The 18,108-nt window shown below is 43.1% G+C and overlaps 1 protein-coding gene across 3 annotated transcripts; it reads left to right on the top strand.

Annotated features, from left to right (window-relative positions):
* The first annotated feature begins 417 nt into the window (after positions 1-417).
* On the top strand, positions 418-17,112 carry SETDB2 (SET domain bifurcated histone lysine methyltransferase 2). Of its 3 annotated transcripts, none has more exons than XM_084306376.1 (14): positions 418-622; positions 1,372-1,431; positions 3,771-3,893; positions 5,226-5,291; positions 5,654-5,756; positions 6,460-7,023; positions 8,256-8,375; positions 9,116-9,285; positions 9,694-9,922; positions 11,617-11,701; positions 12,652-12,757; positions 13,393-13,721; positions 14,925-15,008; positions 16,807-17,112. In XM_084306376.1, coding segments are annotated over exons 1-14 (2,085 nt in total). In that variant the 5' UTR covers positions 418-621; the 3' UTR covers positions 16,852-17,112. The 3 variants fall into 3 exon arrangements, with proteins under 3 accessions (XP_084162502.1, XP_084162501.1, XP_084162503.1); XM_084306375.1 differs by having other exon boundaries at positions 14,920-15,008; XM_084306377.1 differs by lacking the exons at positions 14,925-15,008; positions 16,807-17,112 and adding an exon at positions 14,434-14,601.
* The last annotated feature ends 996 nt before the right edge of the window (positions 17,113-18,108 follow it).

The raw sequence follows: 18,108 nt of genomic DNA, 5'->3' as shown, positions 1-18,108 counted from the left end.
GCATCAAAACGGTATCGATGAAGAAGCAGCAGCAACCAGCAACGGCAAACAACAGGGGCCAGCAGTAAAGTAACGCAGTCATTAACCAAATCTCTTAATTTATTATCTGGACTGGAAGTAAAAGCTCAACACCCCCCCCCCCCCCAGGCGCCCTGCCCACCCCGGGCAGGCCACGCCCACACCCAAGATGGCGGCCGCACCTCCCGCCTCTACCCCCTCCTTCCGCCCTCTCCTCTAGCGCGGTCCCCATTGGCCGAGGCCGGCTGCGCGCACGCGCAGTAGCGAGGAGGCGTCACCTCGGCGCCCTCCTTCCGCCATTACGATGGGGAGGGGCGCCCCCTAGCGGCCGCGGGCAGGCGGGACGGCTGAGGGGAAGGAGGAGGAGGAGGATGAGGAGGGGGAGGAGGAAGGCGCCGGCATCGCTTCGGCGGGGTCCCCGGCGGGCTCTGAGGGGGGTTTGTGCCAGCGGAGCAGCGCCGTGAGCTCCTCCAGCCCTAACGATTCTATGGTCTGCTCCTGTGCCAGCCCTCGGCTGCCCCCCGCAGGAGGAAGAGGAGGAGGAGGAGGAGGAGGAGGAGGGGAGGAAGGCTCGAGCAGCCCCAGCGGGCGCGAGGCGGCAGAAGTAAGCCTTAAATCAACACACGCGGGCTCCCACAGCCCCTGGGCACGGCCCGTGAGGAGGAACACGGCACCTTCTGCGGCGTCCTGCCTGGCCTGACTGATCCCTGCTCTGGGTTGCGTCTGTTGGGAAGCAGATTCGGTTCATTTTTTGCCCAAAACAGCCGGCTTTCTTCCCAAATAAACTGGCGTAGCTGTGGTACAGCTGCAGTGACAGCGTTAATTTAAAAAAAAAAAAGAGAAATGTGAGCTATGAGGGAGCAGGGGGTTTGGAGGTTCAGCTGAAGGTGTTGGATCGTGTGGGCCGCCTCATGGCAGCTTGGTGTTTTAGGGGTGATGAGTTTTTTTTTTTTTAAAAAAAAAAAAAAAAAAGAAGTGGGCCTGGCCACTTATTTCCTGTGAATGTGCTTCTGCTGGGTTGTGGTGCGTGGCTTTGGAAGCGGGGCGGCTGTGCCACCACAGGCTGGGTGCACAGGGAGGTGGGGGAGTCACCGTCCCTGGGGGTGTTCAGGGAAAGGCTGGACGTGGTGCTTGGGGACGTGGTTCAGTGGTGACACTGGTGGCAGGGGGATGGTTGGACCAGATGGTCATGGAGGGCTTTTTCCAACCTGTATGCTTCTCTAATCCTTTCTCCCACAGTGTTCTCGCTGTTTCCCGCTGTAGGTATCCACTTGGATAACTTTTGAAAAAGAACCGACAAACGTTTTAATTTCTTATCTGAGCTCTCATGTGTCCATTCTGCACCTCTTGCAGTGCTGTTCAGCTGCCTTGAAGAGGAGAATCGTACCGGTGCCAGGGAAGAGACGAATGAAGGTAGTGTAATTGCAACCTATGGAGAGAAAGGGGGAGGTGGAATATATTTAGCACCGCTTCTAGTATGAAAATGGAATGTGCGTGACAACAGTTTTACCTTTCATGGTGTATAAATAAGATGTGTGTGAGTCCTACAGGTACTTCATAGGGAATGTTCACCCAAGTATTTTTATTGTAGCTGGCATAAGGAGCCCTGGCTTTGGCTTCTGTTTTCTTGCTCTAACATCTGGCTGCTCCCACACGATGCTGGGGGGAAAAAAAAAAAAAAAAAAAAAAGAGATGGCCACAAAGATCCTATAGAAGGGAAAAGAAAATCCCTCTAGAAACACCCTAAGTCAGCTTTGGAAGTGTTGCCACCAGATGTCAGTGCACACCCTGAGTCACCAGCTGGTGAGACCAGTTTGAAGGCTGACAAAGCAAACCCATCCTGCGTATGGTTGTTCCCTGTCCTTCTAAATGGTGTGGACATCTTTTTTTATTATTATTTTTTATGTTTTTGTGAAAACTATACCATGAGCTTCACATGCGGTGTCTCCATGCACAACCAAGTTTTTGCTGCTGGAGTTTCAGAGTACTTTGAAGAGAAAGCAGAGCACTTTTGAGAGCACTTTTTCAGAGCATTTCCAAGGTGAATGACTCAAGCATGACGTGTAGTAGTGGTACAGGCTGTTTGCTGTTGGCCTACACAAGATGAGAACTGGTCCAGAAATGAAGGACTCTGTTCTGTCACCCATCCTCTGAAGTGCTCTGCCCACCAGTGCTATCCAGATACGATAACCACATTGCTGTGTCTGAAAACAGATAAGACATAATGGCAGCGGTTTAAATCTGCAACGGTGGAACTTTTTACTGGTATTTTACTGGCATTTCTGAGTGTGGGTTTTTTGTTTTGTTTTGTTTTTAACAGGGGTATTACATACACTTGTTTCTCAGGACTTTAAATTTGTGATACTGTTGTGCACGGCAAAAGGGTGGGAATGGCCCAGGGCGTGCTTTGGTTCTTGGAGCAGTAAAGTGGGATTCCAAGAGGCACTGTGGCCTTTTTCGTAGTGAGACTTTGCTCTTTCCACCTTTTTTTAGTGAATAGAAAAGCTTGCTAAATAGTGTTGAGAGTTAGTGCCAGATCGGTCATTTTGCAAATAAAGTACTTTGTATGTTCCTGATTATATTTAATGTTAAGCTTTTAATTGCTGTTGACATCAGCAGCTGGTGGCTGCTGACAGAAGATTGTTACTTTCTTGGCTTTGTCCTGGTGCTTCTGAGGGTAACCACTGGCTCTCTGCTGACATAGTGTTGCTCAGTTTCTGTTATACTTTGCAATGGAAGTCGTTCTCTGATAAGAAAAAATGAAAAAATACTTTGCAAGCTTTACAAGAAAGGCAGATCTCATTACAGTTGGGGTGGTATCACAGGTCTGCTAGCCAAAACTTGCCATCTTGAAAGCAGACGATAAACCTAGGATGGTGACAGTGGGTTCTTGAAATGGAATGGGAAGACAGTTTTATTTACTCTTTTGTGCTTGCTATTCAAAGATGAGAAATGTTAACCACAACGGAGAGCACATGCCATTTTCTAGCATGGTCTGGTGACACACTGAATCATATTCTCTTTTTAGTGTCCTTGTCAAAGACGTACTAATACTTTAATAACAGCTTTCATGAATAGGCTGAGTACCACAAATACGTATGCTTGGAAAAGAAGAGGTGTGATGAATCAGGTTTTAATCAGTGGTTTAATTTTTTAAAAAATTCTTTTAAATATTTCTAATGGAGGTATGATATAAGTGGAATATTAATTATTGCGACTAATGCAACTTGGTAAGCAAAATTTATCAAAACTGCTTTTATCTGAGAATATGTTCAGCATTTTTTCCCCTAGAAAGCTTCCTGAAGAGACAATCAGGACAATCATCCTATGTAGCTAAGGAAGGTTATTACTTTAAAGAAAAATTTGGATTTTTTTTTTTATTAATATGTTCATTCAGTTGAAAATATTTTCCTTTGACACTTCTATGAATTTAATTGATGACTAATTTACAGTGGAACTAATTTGTTAGTATTTGGAGAAAGGCTTCCAGAGTACCCTTTTTAGACATGCTTGAAAAATTATTTGAAGGAGCTTCATGGACCATCAGAATTTACTCCAGTTCATCACTAGGTGATTTCTGTTTTGTTTTCGTGATTAGGGTTAGGAATGGACTTTCAAATTAAAAAAATAACAAATAATAAAAAAAAATCCCACTGAAATGCTTTTGAGCCTTTGAAAAAATCATTGAGCCACTCGTATTTTTAGACTTTCTGGGAGCTGTACAAACTTGTAAATGGAAATTTGTATTTCAGGTGATGTGAAGGCATTTTGGACCCAACTGGGAAATAGAAGAGTAGACGTCATATTTGAGCAGGTGCAAGAAGTCCTGCTGCTGCTAAAGGAAAAGATCAAGAACGGAACTGCCACAAACCAAGGTTTGAAACCCTTGTAATGGTTCAGCAGGACTGCAACTGAGCTGTAGTTTCATTTCAGTAGTAATAGTAGTTTCATTGTAGTTTCATTTCAGATGCATTTTGCCATATAATTGTTTTGCCCATGTGCTTTTTCAAAGTTTTATGTTTTTTTTTTTTTTTTAATGCATGCAGAACTGGAATGTTTATTCTTGAGTAGTAATGAAACATCTCCAGTGCCTTGTGCTTTGTCCATCTTCAAACGTTTTAGCCTTTAAGGCTGATTCAGTGAATTGAATGGGTTTGTAGTGAGTTGATAATCTTTTAAGTACTACTTCATGTTGGAGAAACTGGTAACAGTAATGCATTATAAGATTGTTCTTGATTTTCTTGGAAATAAGTTTTCTTTATCTGTATCAAAATCAGGAGTTTGGTAAGTCTGGAGCAGTACACGGGCGTTTTTGTTTGTTTTCTTTTGTTTTTAACTGGTCTATTTAACTTAGAAATTATTTAATTTTTATTTACATCGGTGATTTAATAATCTGTGCAGTTTACTGCTGCTTCTACACAAGAAAATGCACAGCAGTGTCAGACACTTTTAAACTCTGCATTTTGGTGCTTGCTCTAAATTGGTGCTGTGTTTTTTTTTTTTTTTTTGTGTGAACTCACGTTCCTGTCTTGATTTTTGGGAGGAAATATTCCAGAATTGCAGAGCTAAAAGTTGAACTTTAATCCCCAGATGATACAATGAGTCTGTAATGTACTTAAATTTGTACATTCTATGCTTTGTTCTGTAAAGATTCCAAACTAAATTGTTAATATGGATTTTACTGTCGTTTCTGTCAGCCTGTGACATTTATTGCATGGAGCAACAGGTTGAGACAGAACAAGTCACTGCTATTGTGTTTTTATAATCGCCCAGCAATTTATGAGTTGCATTAATTTGTCCTGACAAGATCCAGCCCTTTTTTGGTGGGAGATAACTAACCCAGTAACAATGTAAAGAGAGAAACTTTTAGTAATTTATATTTACATCTATTTTTGCCTCTGGAGGCTCCAGGACTTTGTGTGTTTAAAAGCATTCCAGCAGCTTTTGACAAGGCAGAGGATGTCCAGTTCTGGTTCACAATTACTGATAGGAGCTGTGACTTCATTCCAGCTTCTCGATGTGTGAATTAGGATGCATCGTGCTAGGGCTGCAATGCAAAAAGTTTCTAATAGTCTGAGTGTTGCAATGCTCCAGATTAACACAGGAAATGACGTTTCTGGAGGACTTAAGCCTTCTTTCCCCTTTTAGCTGTCTCTATTATCGTTGTCCTTACACTTCACATCTGATTTATTTTTTTTTTTACATAGAATGCTGGCAGGCTTGGGCACTGGTGAACGAAGCTAATCTAGGGGATCTTTTAACTTCGACAAGTGGTATGTGCATCTTGATTGCATTTATTTGTTGTGTGGCTTTAATTTCTTTTGTTTCACTTACCAGGAGTTCATTTCCTGGTTTCGAAATGAATAAAATAGATCTCAGAAGCCCCTTGGCATTGCAAACAGAGAAAAAACTAAACCATGGCATCCTTTTACCTCACATAGTGAAGAAAAATCTGTGTGTTTCGTATCTCTGTTATCTCCATGCACTTCGAAAGCTGCTTGGGAGATTTTAATGCACAAATCATGTGGTGGCTGGGGAAAAGGGGGAAAATCTTTGCAATGCATTTCTGTCTCAAATCTGTCAATGCACACCAATTTAGATTACCGATGTTTGTTTGTATTCCATGTTTTTTCAGCAAGCGAAGCAGTTGATGGAGATGGTGCGCAGGAAATCGAACCTAAATCAAATCAACTTCTTACAGATGCCAGAACTGCAAACTCTGCAGGAGGTTCTCAAAGGTCAGTGTGTTTATTTAATACTTCCAATTTAGCAAAGCTCATTATTCTACGTGTCTTTATTGCACATGACAGAGTATTTAGTCTCACTCTGGTATCTATACATTCATTGATTTAAAATCAATTTTGAATCCTGACAATTTTCAAAGTAAAAATATGTTTAACTTGGCCTACGTGGCCAAGATGGCTTTCATGGTCAAAACCTGAGCTTTTGAGTAGACTTGGTTAATGTACCACACGAGAACCTTGCAGAATCAGAGATTTAGTTCTGAATGAAATCATGAATATTTTTCCAGGGCTACCAGGGCTGGGACTTAAAAGTTTTGAGTTCAGTTCTCAAGGTTTCAGACTGTGGATTGTTAGGCAAAGGAGTCTTTGTAGTTATGCTTAGGTAGTAGCTGGAAGATGGAGACAAAGGTACTGTTCTTGTGGTTTCTTAATTCTTTTTTATAAATGTTGTTTCTGTCTTCTAGTATGTAAGCTCTTTCGGGGCAGGAGCTGCTGCTGTCCTTTAGTTGGGATGGCACTGTGTGTCTCCATATGGTGTCAGGCCACGTTGCATGATGCAAACAGTCACTCAGTGAAACCCTGGGCCTTCCAGCAGTGGGCTATTACTTTCCTACAGTAATAATGCTAAACCACAAGAAGATGAATTGTTTTACTGGTTGTCTGAGATGCCATTTTGTCTTTTTTTCATTTGAAATAGCAAAAAGAAGATGGAAAAATCGGATTCAGGGGGCGAAGAAGCATCTGGTGAAATTGGACGTGTCCCTTCAAGCCCCCAGTATCAGAACCACAAGTGCTCTAGCGCGTGTCTCACCAACAGAGCAGCAAGCGCCTACAAGGGTGAAAATCCTCTGCAGATCCCCATCCTGCTGCACTTCCAAAGACGCCACGCGAAAGCAGACTGCCTTTCGAAGTCGCTGGACGTGAATTACAAAGCTCCCTGTGGCAGGAGTCTGAGAAGCTTTCAGGACGTGCAGAATTACCTGTTTGAAACAGAATGCAATTTCTTATTTATTGACCACTTCTCTTTCAACACCTACGTACTGCTGGGCAGGAACACTGTAAATCCCAAACCCCTCGTGTATGACTTCGATATCAGCAACGGAGCCGAGTCTGTGCCTGTCTCCTTCTGTAACGATATCGACTGTGCGCGGTTACCTTATTTTAAATACCGGAGGGCGTCGTGGCCCCGTGGGTATTACCTCAACAATTTATCCACCATGTTCCTTGATTCGTGTGACTGCACAGACGGCTGCATTGATAGGTGAGTGCAACAATTGAATCCCAGGCAAACAGTGGGGAAAACATTTGGGATCTTATCAATGTTTATAAATACCCGAGGTGTGGGAGACAGAGGGATTTGGCCAACCTCTTTTCAGTGGTTTGCGGGGACAGGACAAGGAGTAATGATCACAAAATGGAGCCCAGGAAGTTCCACACCAAGATGAGAAAACTTCTGCACGGTGAGGGTGACGGAGCACTGGGACAGGCTGCCCAGGGAGGTTGTGGAGTCTCCTTCTCTGGGGATATTCAAGGCCCATCTGGACGCCTACCTGGGCAGCCTGCTCTAGGGAACCTGCTTTGGCAGGGGGGTTGGACCCGATGATCTCTCGAGCTCCCTTCCAACCCCTTCAATTCTGTGATGGGATATCTGCAGTATTTGTCTTGTGCTCTGCATGAACTGAAACAACTGGGGCTTTGTTTCATCCAGAACTGGGGTGCTCCTGCCTGCCCAGCATCTGTTGTAGGAAAAGAAGCGATCGAGAGAAGGATTATGTTCCTTTACGTTTCCTCCCAGATGGGCAGTGCTTCTTCAAGTGGAGCTGGAAGGCAGATCTCTCAGCTTTGGGAAAGGAGTAGGGACAGGAAAGTTGGAATTTTCTATCAGAAACTGCCACAATTTTAGCAGTAACACTGCCTACTTTCCTGTGGGGTATTTGCCCACTTCCCTGAAAGGTGTTTGTCTTTAACCTGATCTCTCTCTGCCTGGAGGTGTTACCTTGTTCTTGAATCCATTTTGTGTTTTTGATAGCTGGGGCAGTTGCTGGTACTGGGCGTGCAGTAGATTAATGAAGCTGCAGAAATTCAAATTACGTAGAGCAGTGGGGACCAGCTAGCACACAGCATGCTCCTGCTGTGTGCTGAACTTCCCCAGGAGCTGAGACACAGAGTAAGAGTCTTTGGATTTGTCATAAGATGTGAGAGTCAGCATTACTGCTGGAGTTCTGCAATGGGCACTAAGGAATTCTTCACTTTGGGGGGGCTGGAGTGGGAGGAAGGTGATGAAATAGTGGTGAACAGACCAGGATGCCGTGCCAGAGCAGGTCGTTCTCATTCCTTCATTCAATCAATTTAACCAAGTCCTGTTTGTAATTAAAAATAATAAAACAAGATGTTTGTGCATATAGTCAAGTGCATTTTAAATGATGTAAACTTGATTTACAGTGCTTCAAATGGATTCTGTTTTCCACGTGATGTTTTACTTCTATCTTCTAGGTCAAAATGCGCGTGCCTACAGCTAACTGCAAGAGGCTGTCATAAAGCTTCTCTGTCTCCAAGTACTAAAACGTCTCGTGGATACAGTTATAAAAGACTGGAAGGGCCTGTTCCTAGTGGGTAAGAAAGAACTATCAATTACTATTTTATTTGTATACCCTTGCTTTACTCCTGTAGTGTTTCTGGATTACTGAAACCTTCACTTTTTGTACCAATATTACTGGCAAGTCACAATGGTTTGGGCAGAAATAATGAATGAGTAACGATGGGGAAAAACACTTTGGTACTGCACATGACTACAGCTTTTTTTATGGTGCCCTGTGTGTTTGCACAGGTGATGGAGGAAACAAGTTATTGTTCCCAATAATATTGTTCCTTTTTCAGTTGTTGTTGCTGTGCAGCGTTGACTTATGGTTGGGGTACAGGATTAAATCTGCCAGTGAACCTAGAAACAGATGGAAAAAAGCACAGTTGTGATTTATTTTAGTGGCATTTATTTAAATCCAAAAACTCCTGACACAGTGAGGTCTCAGAAGATAGGTTGTCTTTGCTAAAATCTGCTCAGGCACAGAATGAGATACTTCATAAAGATTTCTTCGTATATGTGACTTGCTACTTTTGTAAAATAAGAAAGTATTTATTTTTCTCATGTCCTTATAAAAAAAAAATCTGTCTGACTCTTAAAATCGATGAGTTGGTAGTCATGAACTTCAGAGCACTGCACCATCAGTTTTAGCCAGGGTCTGTCTTTTCGTTCAACTGCCTCATTATTTAGTGCTCAGGAGGGAAATTTATAACGCCAGCTTTGCTTTGGTAACGCATTCTTTTACGTTGTGCTTTCTTTTGTTTTCTCTGGACAGAATTTATGAGTGTAGCGTGTCGTGCAGGTGTGACAAGATGATGTGTCAGAACAGAGTGGTGCAGCATGGCATTCAAGTTCGCCTGCAGGTGTTCAACACGGAGAAGAAGGGTTGGGGCGTCCGCTGCCTGGATGATATCGACAAGGGGACGTTTGTTTGTACTTACTCAGGTAACAGAAGGTGACCTAGGGAAGATTTATAGCATAATTCTCCCTCCCCTGTGGCCTGTGCTGTGGAATTTCTCTGAGAACCCAACAGGAAAATAGAGTGTTGGAAAAGTGAGCCAGTATGATCTTAACTTGCAGGTGATCAAATGGACAGAAGAATTTCGAAGAACTATGCAATGTAATGGTGCCAGACAAATTCAAAAGGTTCTGGAGCAAAGCCCATCTCAGACTTGATCTTTTTTTTTTCCCTTTGTGGGTCTGTGCATCTTATGCCAGGGCTAGTTTTCCTTCACTATAAATGCATTCATATTCTGCTTTTTAAAATAATGCCTTTGGTATAAGTTAGAACTGATACAGTGTGACCCATCTTAGCAAAGAAACACTTCTTAAAAAATGTCATTTTTCTTCCAGGCAGATTAATGAGCAGAGCCGAAGCTCAAGTATTGGGAGGTGCCAGTCAAGACAAAAAAGAGGAGAGTGCCGTGAATGACAGCAGGCACGGCTTTTTTTCCAAAAAAAGGAAACTTGACAGTAGTTGCTCAGATTCTGAGATTGAACTAGTGCAGACTGGCAAGGATCATGTTCTTGAGAAACAGGAGTCTTCGTCTCAGACTGTGGATAATGAAGACGAATCATCTGAGTAAGTTTACCAAAGGAAATGTAAGAATAACAAAATCATTTATCATTATGCTAATGTGTAAAGAGTGAAGTGATTACGAAATACTTGATGACACCAAAGGATTTGATAACAAATTAGCCACTAACTGTCCTGTGCTTTGCTCTCAATTTCTAAACCTCTTGTTCTTTGTAACATAACCTGGCCTGCTGGTTTTAACCTTTTCTGTAGGGAGTCTGACAGCACACTTCTTGCATAAATTACTGCAAAAGGAATTCTAATCCTGTTTTCAATTCGTGGTCTCAGCCTGTCAAGACTCCTGAAATAAAATTACAGCAAAATAACGTGTGGCTTTGGCAATAGCATGCTGTAGTCTTTTCAGAAAGAAGCGGGGAGCTCGTCTTCTTAAATTTTGTTCCTCGCTTTGCCACACTCCTTTGTAAACTGTTTCTTTTTTACTGCCCAGAAATGATTGCAAACACTTGCTCATTTCATGAAAAAAGATAAAAGCCTTAAAAAATATCTGCCACTTTATTCTCAGTTGCATTTCATTATCTTGTAAACCTAATAATTATGTAGCTTACAAAGCTATTAATTCATCAGTGATCTGGTTTTTAATTCTACTGAGTGCTTCCCCTCTAAATTGTAGGGCAGCATGATATTAAGTTTGTTTTTACTCCACTGTTGCCTTAAAATCTCATTTTTACTCTTAGGAAAGGAAATCATGTTTCACATGGGGGCTATATAGAAGTGTGACACACAAAGAATTTGCTATTCTGGCTCCTGAAAGAAAACAAAACCCAATCCAGCTAACATGAAAAAACTTTTGAGAGGATATCAGTGGGCTAAGCCCTACATGTCATTCACCCAAGCAAGTTGCCTTTAAAAGGGTGAACAGTGTAATCATAATATTAAAATATCACAACTTATGGCTATTGCAGCTTCTGAATTTACAAAGGGGTTTAAATCTTAAGAAAGACTTCCAGAATAGCATTTTGTGGCCATTATTGGTAGACCAAAGAAGTATGATGTTTTTTCATTGCAAGAAAATGCATGTAAATATTTGAGTTTGAAAAACTTATTGAGTAGGAGCTGTTACCTATTGCTACATGCTGTGTGGATACTCAGATTAGGTTGAAGCTGATATTTTCTACTGCACTCTAAATATAATCAAAGTAAACATGACTTCTGATGTTTTAAGTACATATGGTAAAGACTGCTTCCCATCCTTCCTCAACCTTCTCCTGATGTGAAAGAGCAAAGTCCTGTTGTGCGAGAGTATTTTCTCTATCTGCCATATATTGATTCCCTCTCTCTATCTTTTGTCCCCACGTCTTTTTTGTTTCCCTGTTTGGAAGCTACAGCGTCAAAACTGTTGAAAGCGATGGCAGGAAAAAGGCAAAACTCTCCCTGTAGGTGCTGTGTTCTGAGGTGATTTGGTATAATAGTTAACAGAAAACTTGGTTCTTAGGAATACTGAAGGAGTGTGTAAAAGCAGCTGCTTCTCTCTCAAAAAAAAAAGTGTGCTGAGCTGTTTTTAATAAACACTGTTGAGAACTTAACCCAGATCATCAAAAAGCAGCTGGGGTGAAAGTAAGACTGCAAGTCCTGGTGTGGTCTGCTCTTAATGTGCTAGAGACTGTTGGAGAAATGCGTGGTGTGAGCGTTACTTATTCTCATGTTGTCTTTTGTGATTTCCTTTTGAACTTTCTGCACAGAGTTCACCCAAGGAATTCGAGTGTGGCAGCGGTGAGAAGGCCTGGAACGAGAATAGCTGTTGTTCATAATCACCAGCTACAAATGGTAATAGTAAGAAGTGGCTTTAAAAGAGGGATTTTTTTTTCACTGTGCTGAATATATGCATCAACTTTGACCTTTTCATCTTACACACTTAAATTCTACCAAACTTCCTGTGCGAGATTGTCACGCTGTGAGCTAAGCTGGAAGCTGTACCCCATCCTTTCTCCAATATCATCCCTTCAACATCTTCCCTGAGAAGGGCACTAATTACATCCCTCCTTGCTCCATTCTCACCCTTCACTCTGGTGCTCCAGCCACCAGTCTCAGTAAATGATTCTCCATCTCCATCTCCCATTGCAGCTCATTGCAGGGTTAGGGGGAGCAAAGTGCTAATATTTTTGTGATGTCTCCCTCAAAAGTGATGTAGCAGGAAAAGAAGGGAATAAAATCTCACGAGTTGGATGGAGTTTGTTCAGTGGCACAGCTGGGAGGATCTCATCTGCCCCGGGGTGTCAAGTGTTGCCTGTAAATACTTGCAAAGGAAGGAAGCTGGTGTGAACTTATTCTGCAGGTTCCATTGCACATGATGTTTGCATGCAAAAATGTGGCAGTTCTGTGCATTTTGGTGCTCCCATAACTGATTGCCTTTTTGTGCTGGGAGGCGAGAAATCTTGCCACTTCTGTTTCATTAAAACCACGTAAAAAGCATATTTGGGCTTTGGTTCGGCAGCTTATACCAAGACATTTAAACCCTGGAGAGATTGTTTGCACTTATTTAAATAATGAAAACATGATATTGAATGAGGAGTTTCTTCCAGGTTATTCTGAAGGGTGACTTGAAATTAAGATACGTGTTGCATTTCAGGAAATGTTTGGACCTTTGGAACTCAGTCGTAGCCATGGAGGTTTGAAACTTAAGTCCTAAAATCCTTTTGTTATCCTGTGTTGACCCAGAGTTGCATACAGCAACGGTTCGTCACAGCCTTTTCACTTGTTTTTTATTCTGTTTAAAGGAAGTTGATACACTGGTGCACAGTGCCAGCTCAGACGAAGACAATAGTTCTCAGCCTCATCAGTCAAGCAAAGCAAAACTAACCAGTGGAGCAAAGAAAGGAAAAAGTAGGTTTGCAGAGCTGTAAATACTGCACTCTTAGTGTGCTTGTAAGCTGTGGGCTTGGCATGTGTGGAGGCCTGTTCGCAGAGTAGGGTGGCGATGTCCACGTAGTGCTTGGGCTGTCTTAACGGAGCTCGGCAGTACAGAAATTATTGTCGTACCCACTGCGTGTACCAGGCAACAGAACTGGAAAAGGATGTAAGGGGAAGGGTGGGGGCGCTCAGCCTTGGAGACGATGTGAAACTGATGCTGTTTGCACGCGCATCTTGTTTCTGTCTTAATTCCAGTTTGTGATTCTCCCAGGAATGAAATTAAGGAGAATGATCTCTTCCACATGGCATTTTATCATCGGTTTGGAGCGGGATTTGAGAAGAAGGGAGAGACCCAAGTCGCTCGCAGGAGCCTTGGGCAAGTGCTTCAGGCACTGCAAGGAGAAACAGTAATTGCAGGAGAAGTGGTGAAAGGTGTGGAAAAAGGCGGTTACGTTAAGGCTTTGTAGCAAATAGGAAGGAAGCTGAATGTATTTTGGACAACAAAGAAAGCTGGGTGGATAAGAGGCCAGGGCCAAACAAGGGAAAGGCTTTTGCTTCAAAGCAATACTGAAAAATAACTTAAATTTAACTTCCACGTCCATTGACAGGATCCAGTCAGCAGCAGAAGGAAGACCACGCGATGAAAGCTGGACGGACGGAGCCTGCTGACACGGACAGTGCTGAATGCAAAAAGAAGAGCCTGTCTCTGCAGGGCGTTGCTTGCGGCAAGTCGGATGTGCTGAATGACACGCGTGTTAGGAGGCCATCCAAAAGTGTTGCCCAAAAAGCTAAGCACAGCGAGGAGAATCGCAGGCAGTCAAAACAAGGCACGTCTTGCGAGGAGGCTGACGGTGATGGGTCGCTTCTGAACGCTAACGAGGGAAATATTTATATACTGGATGCCACGAAAGAAGGGAATGTGGGTCGTTTTCTTAACGTAAGTAAGAACTTGCACGTGTTGTCTTACTTGCCTCAGCATAAATAAATAAATGATGGATTTGCGTGAGTTGGAAGGCTTTTGCAACAAAATCTGTCCTGACGTAACCCAAATGCGTGGTGGCTGTGTGTGAGGGCAGCTTGTGGTGCTCCCTGCACTCTGAAGTGACAGAAGGTTACTTCAGGAGCAGGTAGGCTCCTGCCAGCTGTGCGTGCTACCGTGAGATAATGCATGGCACACGTGAGCTGTAGGTTTTGGCACCACCAGGTTCCACAGCGAAATATTTCCAAGTAGTGAGTGATAGCTGTTTCCTGAATTTTAGTATAGCACCTCTTTTTTTTGGGGGGAAAGGGGTTGTCCAGGGATCAAATGGCACTTTTTAGTGAACCACCAGCCTTCTCCCAGCCCCATTTCTTGTTCCCAAAGCATTGTAAATTCTGGCTTATGCTGATTTAAGGTAAGTGTTGGGATTTTGTAGGAAACTTCTCTATAGTTCAGTCACAGGTGAAGGAAGTGGTCGTTCGTGCTTGGTTAGTAAGTCTCTGAACTTTGACTTCAAGAAATAGCAATGAATTCCAACAAAAGCCCAACCAAGGTGAATGTTTTTATACACACATCTGCATGTGCTCAGCAAGTGATTTATTCCTCCGCTGCCATGGGTGTGTATCTCCTTGGAAAATCTTGCGTATATTTGAGCATTTCCTCGTTGCAGAGGCAGTATGGTGGTAAGATTGGCATAGCGCATCTCGCTGACACCTTCCTTCTTCACCCATCGCCATACCTGTGTTCCTACGTGCACCTGAATCACCTTTAGCATCTCATTTCATCTATTAATTGCTCCCCGACTGCCATCAAGATACATCTGTCACGTACTGGTTATTTGTGGTACATCCCAAATCAAAGATGATTTCTCACCACAAATTGCTGGAGGACAGCTTGGTAAATGACCTTGATTTTTCTAGGCAAAGGTACTTGCATGATATGATGGAGATTTAAAAAAAAAATATAATAAAATTAAACTAAAGAGGTAAAGTTAAAGCAAAAAAGCAGTGGTAGTGGCATTGAGTAATAGAGATTGTGTTGACTGGAAAAGGGGAGGAAGGAACTACCCGTAGCAGTAACATACTTAACATAAACCAGCTCTTTTGGCAAGGACTGGGTGACTTACTCTTTCTAATTCCTATATTCTGTTTCACAGCACAGCTGCTGCCCAAATCTGTTTGCACAGAGCGTGTTTGTAGAGACTCACAACAGAAATTTCCCTTGGGTGGCTTTCTTCACAAACAGGTGATTTTTTTTTTTTTTTGAAATGTAATGTTTTTTTTCAAAGCAGTAGGGAAGAAAACAGTGCTTAATTATTAAGAAAAAGTTACACTAAGGGTGCAGATGTTTAGATCATGAAACTGTAGAACTACTTTCTTACTATTCACTAAAGAGTGAAGGAATACAGTTGTTTCAGTGCAAACTGAATAAAGAAAAAATCATTAGCGATAATCAATGTGAAGCATGGAAATGACTTTTGATGCATCCATTTTGGTTATTGTCATCTTAAACCTATTGTCCATAGGTTAAACCTATTTTTCATGGTTCTTTAGAAAGCCAAAATTCGTTGGTCTCAGTGTTGTGCCTCAAGGAATGCCCAGCAGAGCTGTGTCGCAGAGGGCAGGGTTGGAGTCTATGGGTTTTTAAGGCTGATGCACCTCCTCTGTGGGCCCAAAAAGCTGACTCCAGACCGTCTCTTCACGGCTATCAAGAGAAGCTGGGTTCTGTGTACTCCAATGTGTCTTGGGGAGGTGGCAGTAAAGTACTCAGGTGGAAACTTCCTCTGAAATACAAAAAAAAATAAAAAAATAAAAAAAAATGTGGCCATCTCCTCCTGGATGGCAGAGAGCTGGCACCAGTGAGATGAAAGAAGGAGGCAGCTAAACCTAGGAAGGGAAAGATTAACTGTATGACTGAAGTTAGCTGATGGGTTTGGCAATGGGAGTGCCAGGTGAGAATTTATAATAGCGGGGAGAGTTTATTCCAGACAAACAGGGATCCTGGAGAGCACTGATACTCTGTGGAGCCTTGTAACCCTAGGCCCAGCCCCTGGTCCCATGCTGACGTGCATGCTGTGGATTGCACTGTGAGAAGGGCTTCCAAGAGCTCTGAAGGCAATGTTGCTGAAATATATCAGGAAAAAGAAAAAGATTCTGGTTTAGCTAGAAGCTTTCTTGCTTGGGTCCTCAATAAAAAATGTGTAGTGGGGATTGAGGCCAGTGGATAGAGGTGGTAGCGGTCAGCCGAAGACTTAGGGAAGGCGATTGTTGAAGGAGTGCTCCCTTGGCTTGTCCTCTGGCTTTCTGGCAATCACCCCTTTGCAACTTCTCTACATTAAGGGCTCCATCTGGACCATTGAGCTTAATTTTATATCTTCTGTGAACTTTCCCAGTCACCTTTTTATTTCTTTTATGTCTCTGGCTTCCAGAACATCTTGAGGTTAACAAGTCCCATATTGCAGTTATGCTTCGCTTGGAAAGTCCTCACTTCGTTTGTTCTCAGCCTGCTGCCTGGTAGTTCACTGGGCTTCACTTACATCTTACCCTCTGAGAAACATCAGAGAATTACTCTCTTGTTTGTAATACTCACATTTTATTGTATTTTCCACTTGATTGTGCCTCAGCATCTTAGTATTTAACTTGGCATTTGTTTGGGACAGTGAATTTCCAATATTTGCAATCGCCTCTCTCATACACTTGTCATAGGGGCTGGTTCTTGAGGATCATGGGTTTGACTTTGAGTCTTAGGGTTTGGGCACGTAAATGATGCAGTTGCATTAAAAAGTAGTTTATCAGACCAAAGATGATCCCCTTAATCCTCAGTACACCTAGAGATCTATTTGAACCACAGTGATGGGCAGTATATAGTAAAAGGAACAAAGCTGCCTGTGCCAGGGACTCCTTATAGCTCTTGGTTCTCTCCGAGCTGCATGCGTGGTGCTTTTGCCCCACGCACTTTTTGGGGTTTGCATGTGGTGACAACTGGTGAACGCAGCCCCGTTTCACTTAATTCAAATGAACTGACCAAATATTTTACTTCGTAGGCACGTGAAAGCTGGAACCGAACTCACGTGGGATTATGGTTATGAAGCTGGAAGCCTGCCAGAGACGGAGATTTCCTGCCAGTGTGGAGTTCAGATGTGCAGGAAAAAAACCTTATAGGTCAAGCTTTTCTACTGTCAGCGCTTCGTGTACCTGGACATTTATGTGCTGAGAGGGACTACACAGCGAACAGTGCACTTAAACAAACCTGTGGTGCTAACTATTGAACAAAAATGTCTTTTATCTGATTGTTTTTTAAACGTAGTTATTTTTCATTTTTATGGTTTACAGGAATAGAAATATCTGTCTTAAAACCAGGTATCAGACGTTTCTTAGATTATTTCTGTGCTCCTCATCTTTCCCCTCCTCTCTTTTCATTCCCAATCTGGAGGAACTCATGCTTCCTTATAGGCTGAAAGAGAAACATGATCGGTGCAGAGCAAGGGTTAGTTGATGTTTTCCTGGGCCCTTCTGCAGTGATGAGTCACAAAAGTCCCAAATTCCAGCGAAAGTCCCAAAACTGCACACAATATTCAAGGTGCTGCCTCAACAGAGCTGTATCCAAGGGGACAGTCACTTCCCTGTGAGTGTTTTTCTGCTGGGCAGCTTTCCAGCCACCCTTCCCCAAGCTGCTGTGTGGGGTTGTTGTGACCCAAGCGCAGGATCAGGCACTTAACATTCTTAAATGCCACACATATAATGATGTTCCTGAAAAAGAGCAAGGCAGGTGTGTGCCTTCTGAATATTATTGGAGCCTTGTGCAAAGAAAGGGGAGTATAAGCTGGTGCTGGAATTCATCTTAAATTCCTGAATTTCAGAAGCTTGAATTGTCTCGTTGTTAGAATAGGAGGCCGTGCATGGCTGATCACATATAATTTCTGTTGCTATTTGCTCAGCCATTAGCAGTTTTGTTTTTTATTTTGTCAGTGGGTTTCCTGGTTTACTGGCTCCAGAGCAGGGCTGAAACTGGCTCCCTGGCCTGTGGGGCAGCATACCAAACAGCAGCATGGCCTATATCCCAAGGTAGAGGGGCTGGATAGGTGTAATATCCTGGCCTTATAGTGAGGAGGAAGGAGGGAAGGGAAATTTGTAGTGGATTTTCTTCAACTTGAGAGGTGCCCGACAGGGAGAGAGGCTCCGTCCCTTCCCTCACCTCACGGTGAGGGAGCGCTGGGACAGGCTGCCCAGGGAGGTTGTGGGGTCTCCTTGTCTGGAGCCACCTTTGGGACTCCCTGCCAGCCCCGTGCCCTCAGGAGGAGGATTTGGGGTGGAGGCAAGGAAGGGGCCTCACCCCCCTCACAGGG

The sequence above is a fragment of the Netta rufina genome (genome assembly GCF_964035555.1).
Source record: "Netta rufina genome assembly, chromosome: 1".
In the NCBI taxonomy this organism is placed as follows: domain Eukaryota; kingdom Metazoa; phylum Chordata; class Aves; order Anseriformes; family Anatidae; genus Netta; species Netta rufina.
This window is presented reverse-complemented; position numbering and strand designations above follow the sequence as displayed.

Excerpts from the sequence above, each read along its gene's own strand:
- SETDB2 (XM_084306375.1), top strand. Across the intron at positions 9,923-11,616 it reads AATGAAGACGAATCATCTGA|AGTTCACCCAAGGAATTCGA; the intron begins GTAAGTTTACCA and ends CTTTCTGCACAG. Across the intron at positions 11,702-12,651 it reads ATAATCACCAGCTACAAATG|GAAGTTGATACACTGGTGCA; the intron begins GTAATAGTAAGA and ends TTCTGTTTAAAG.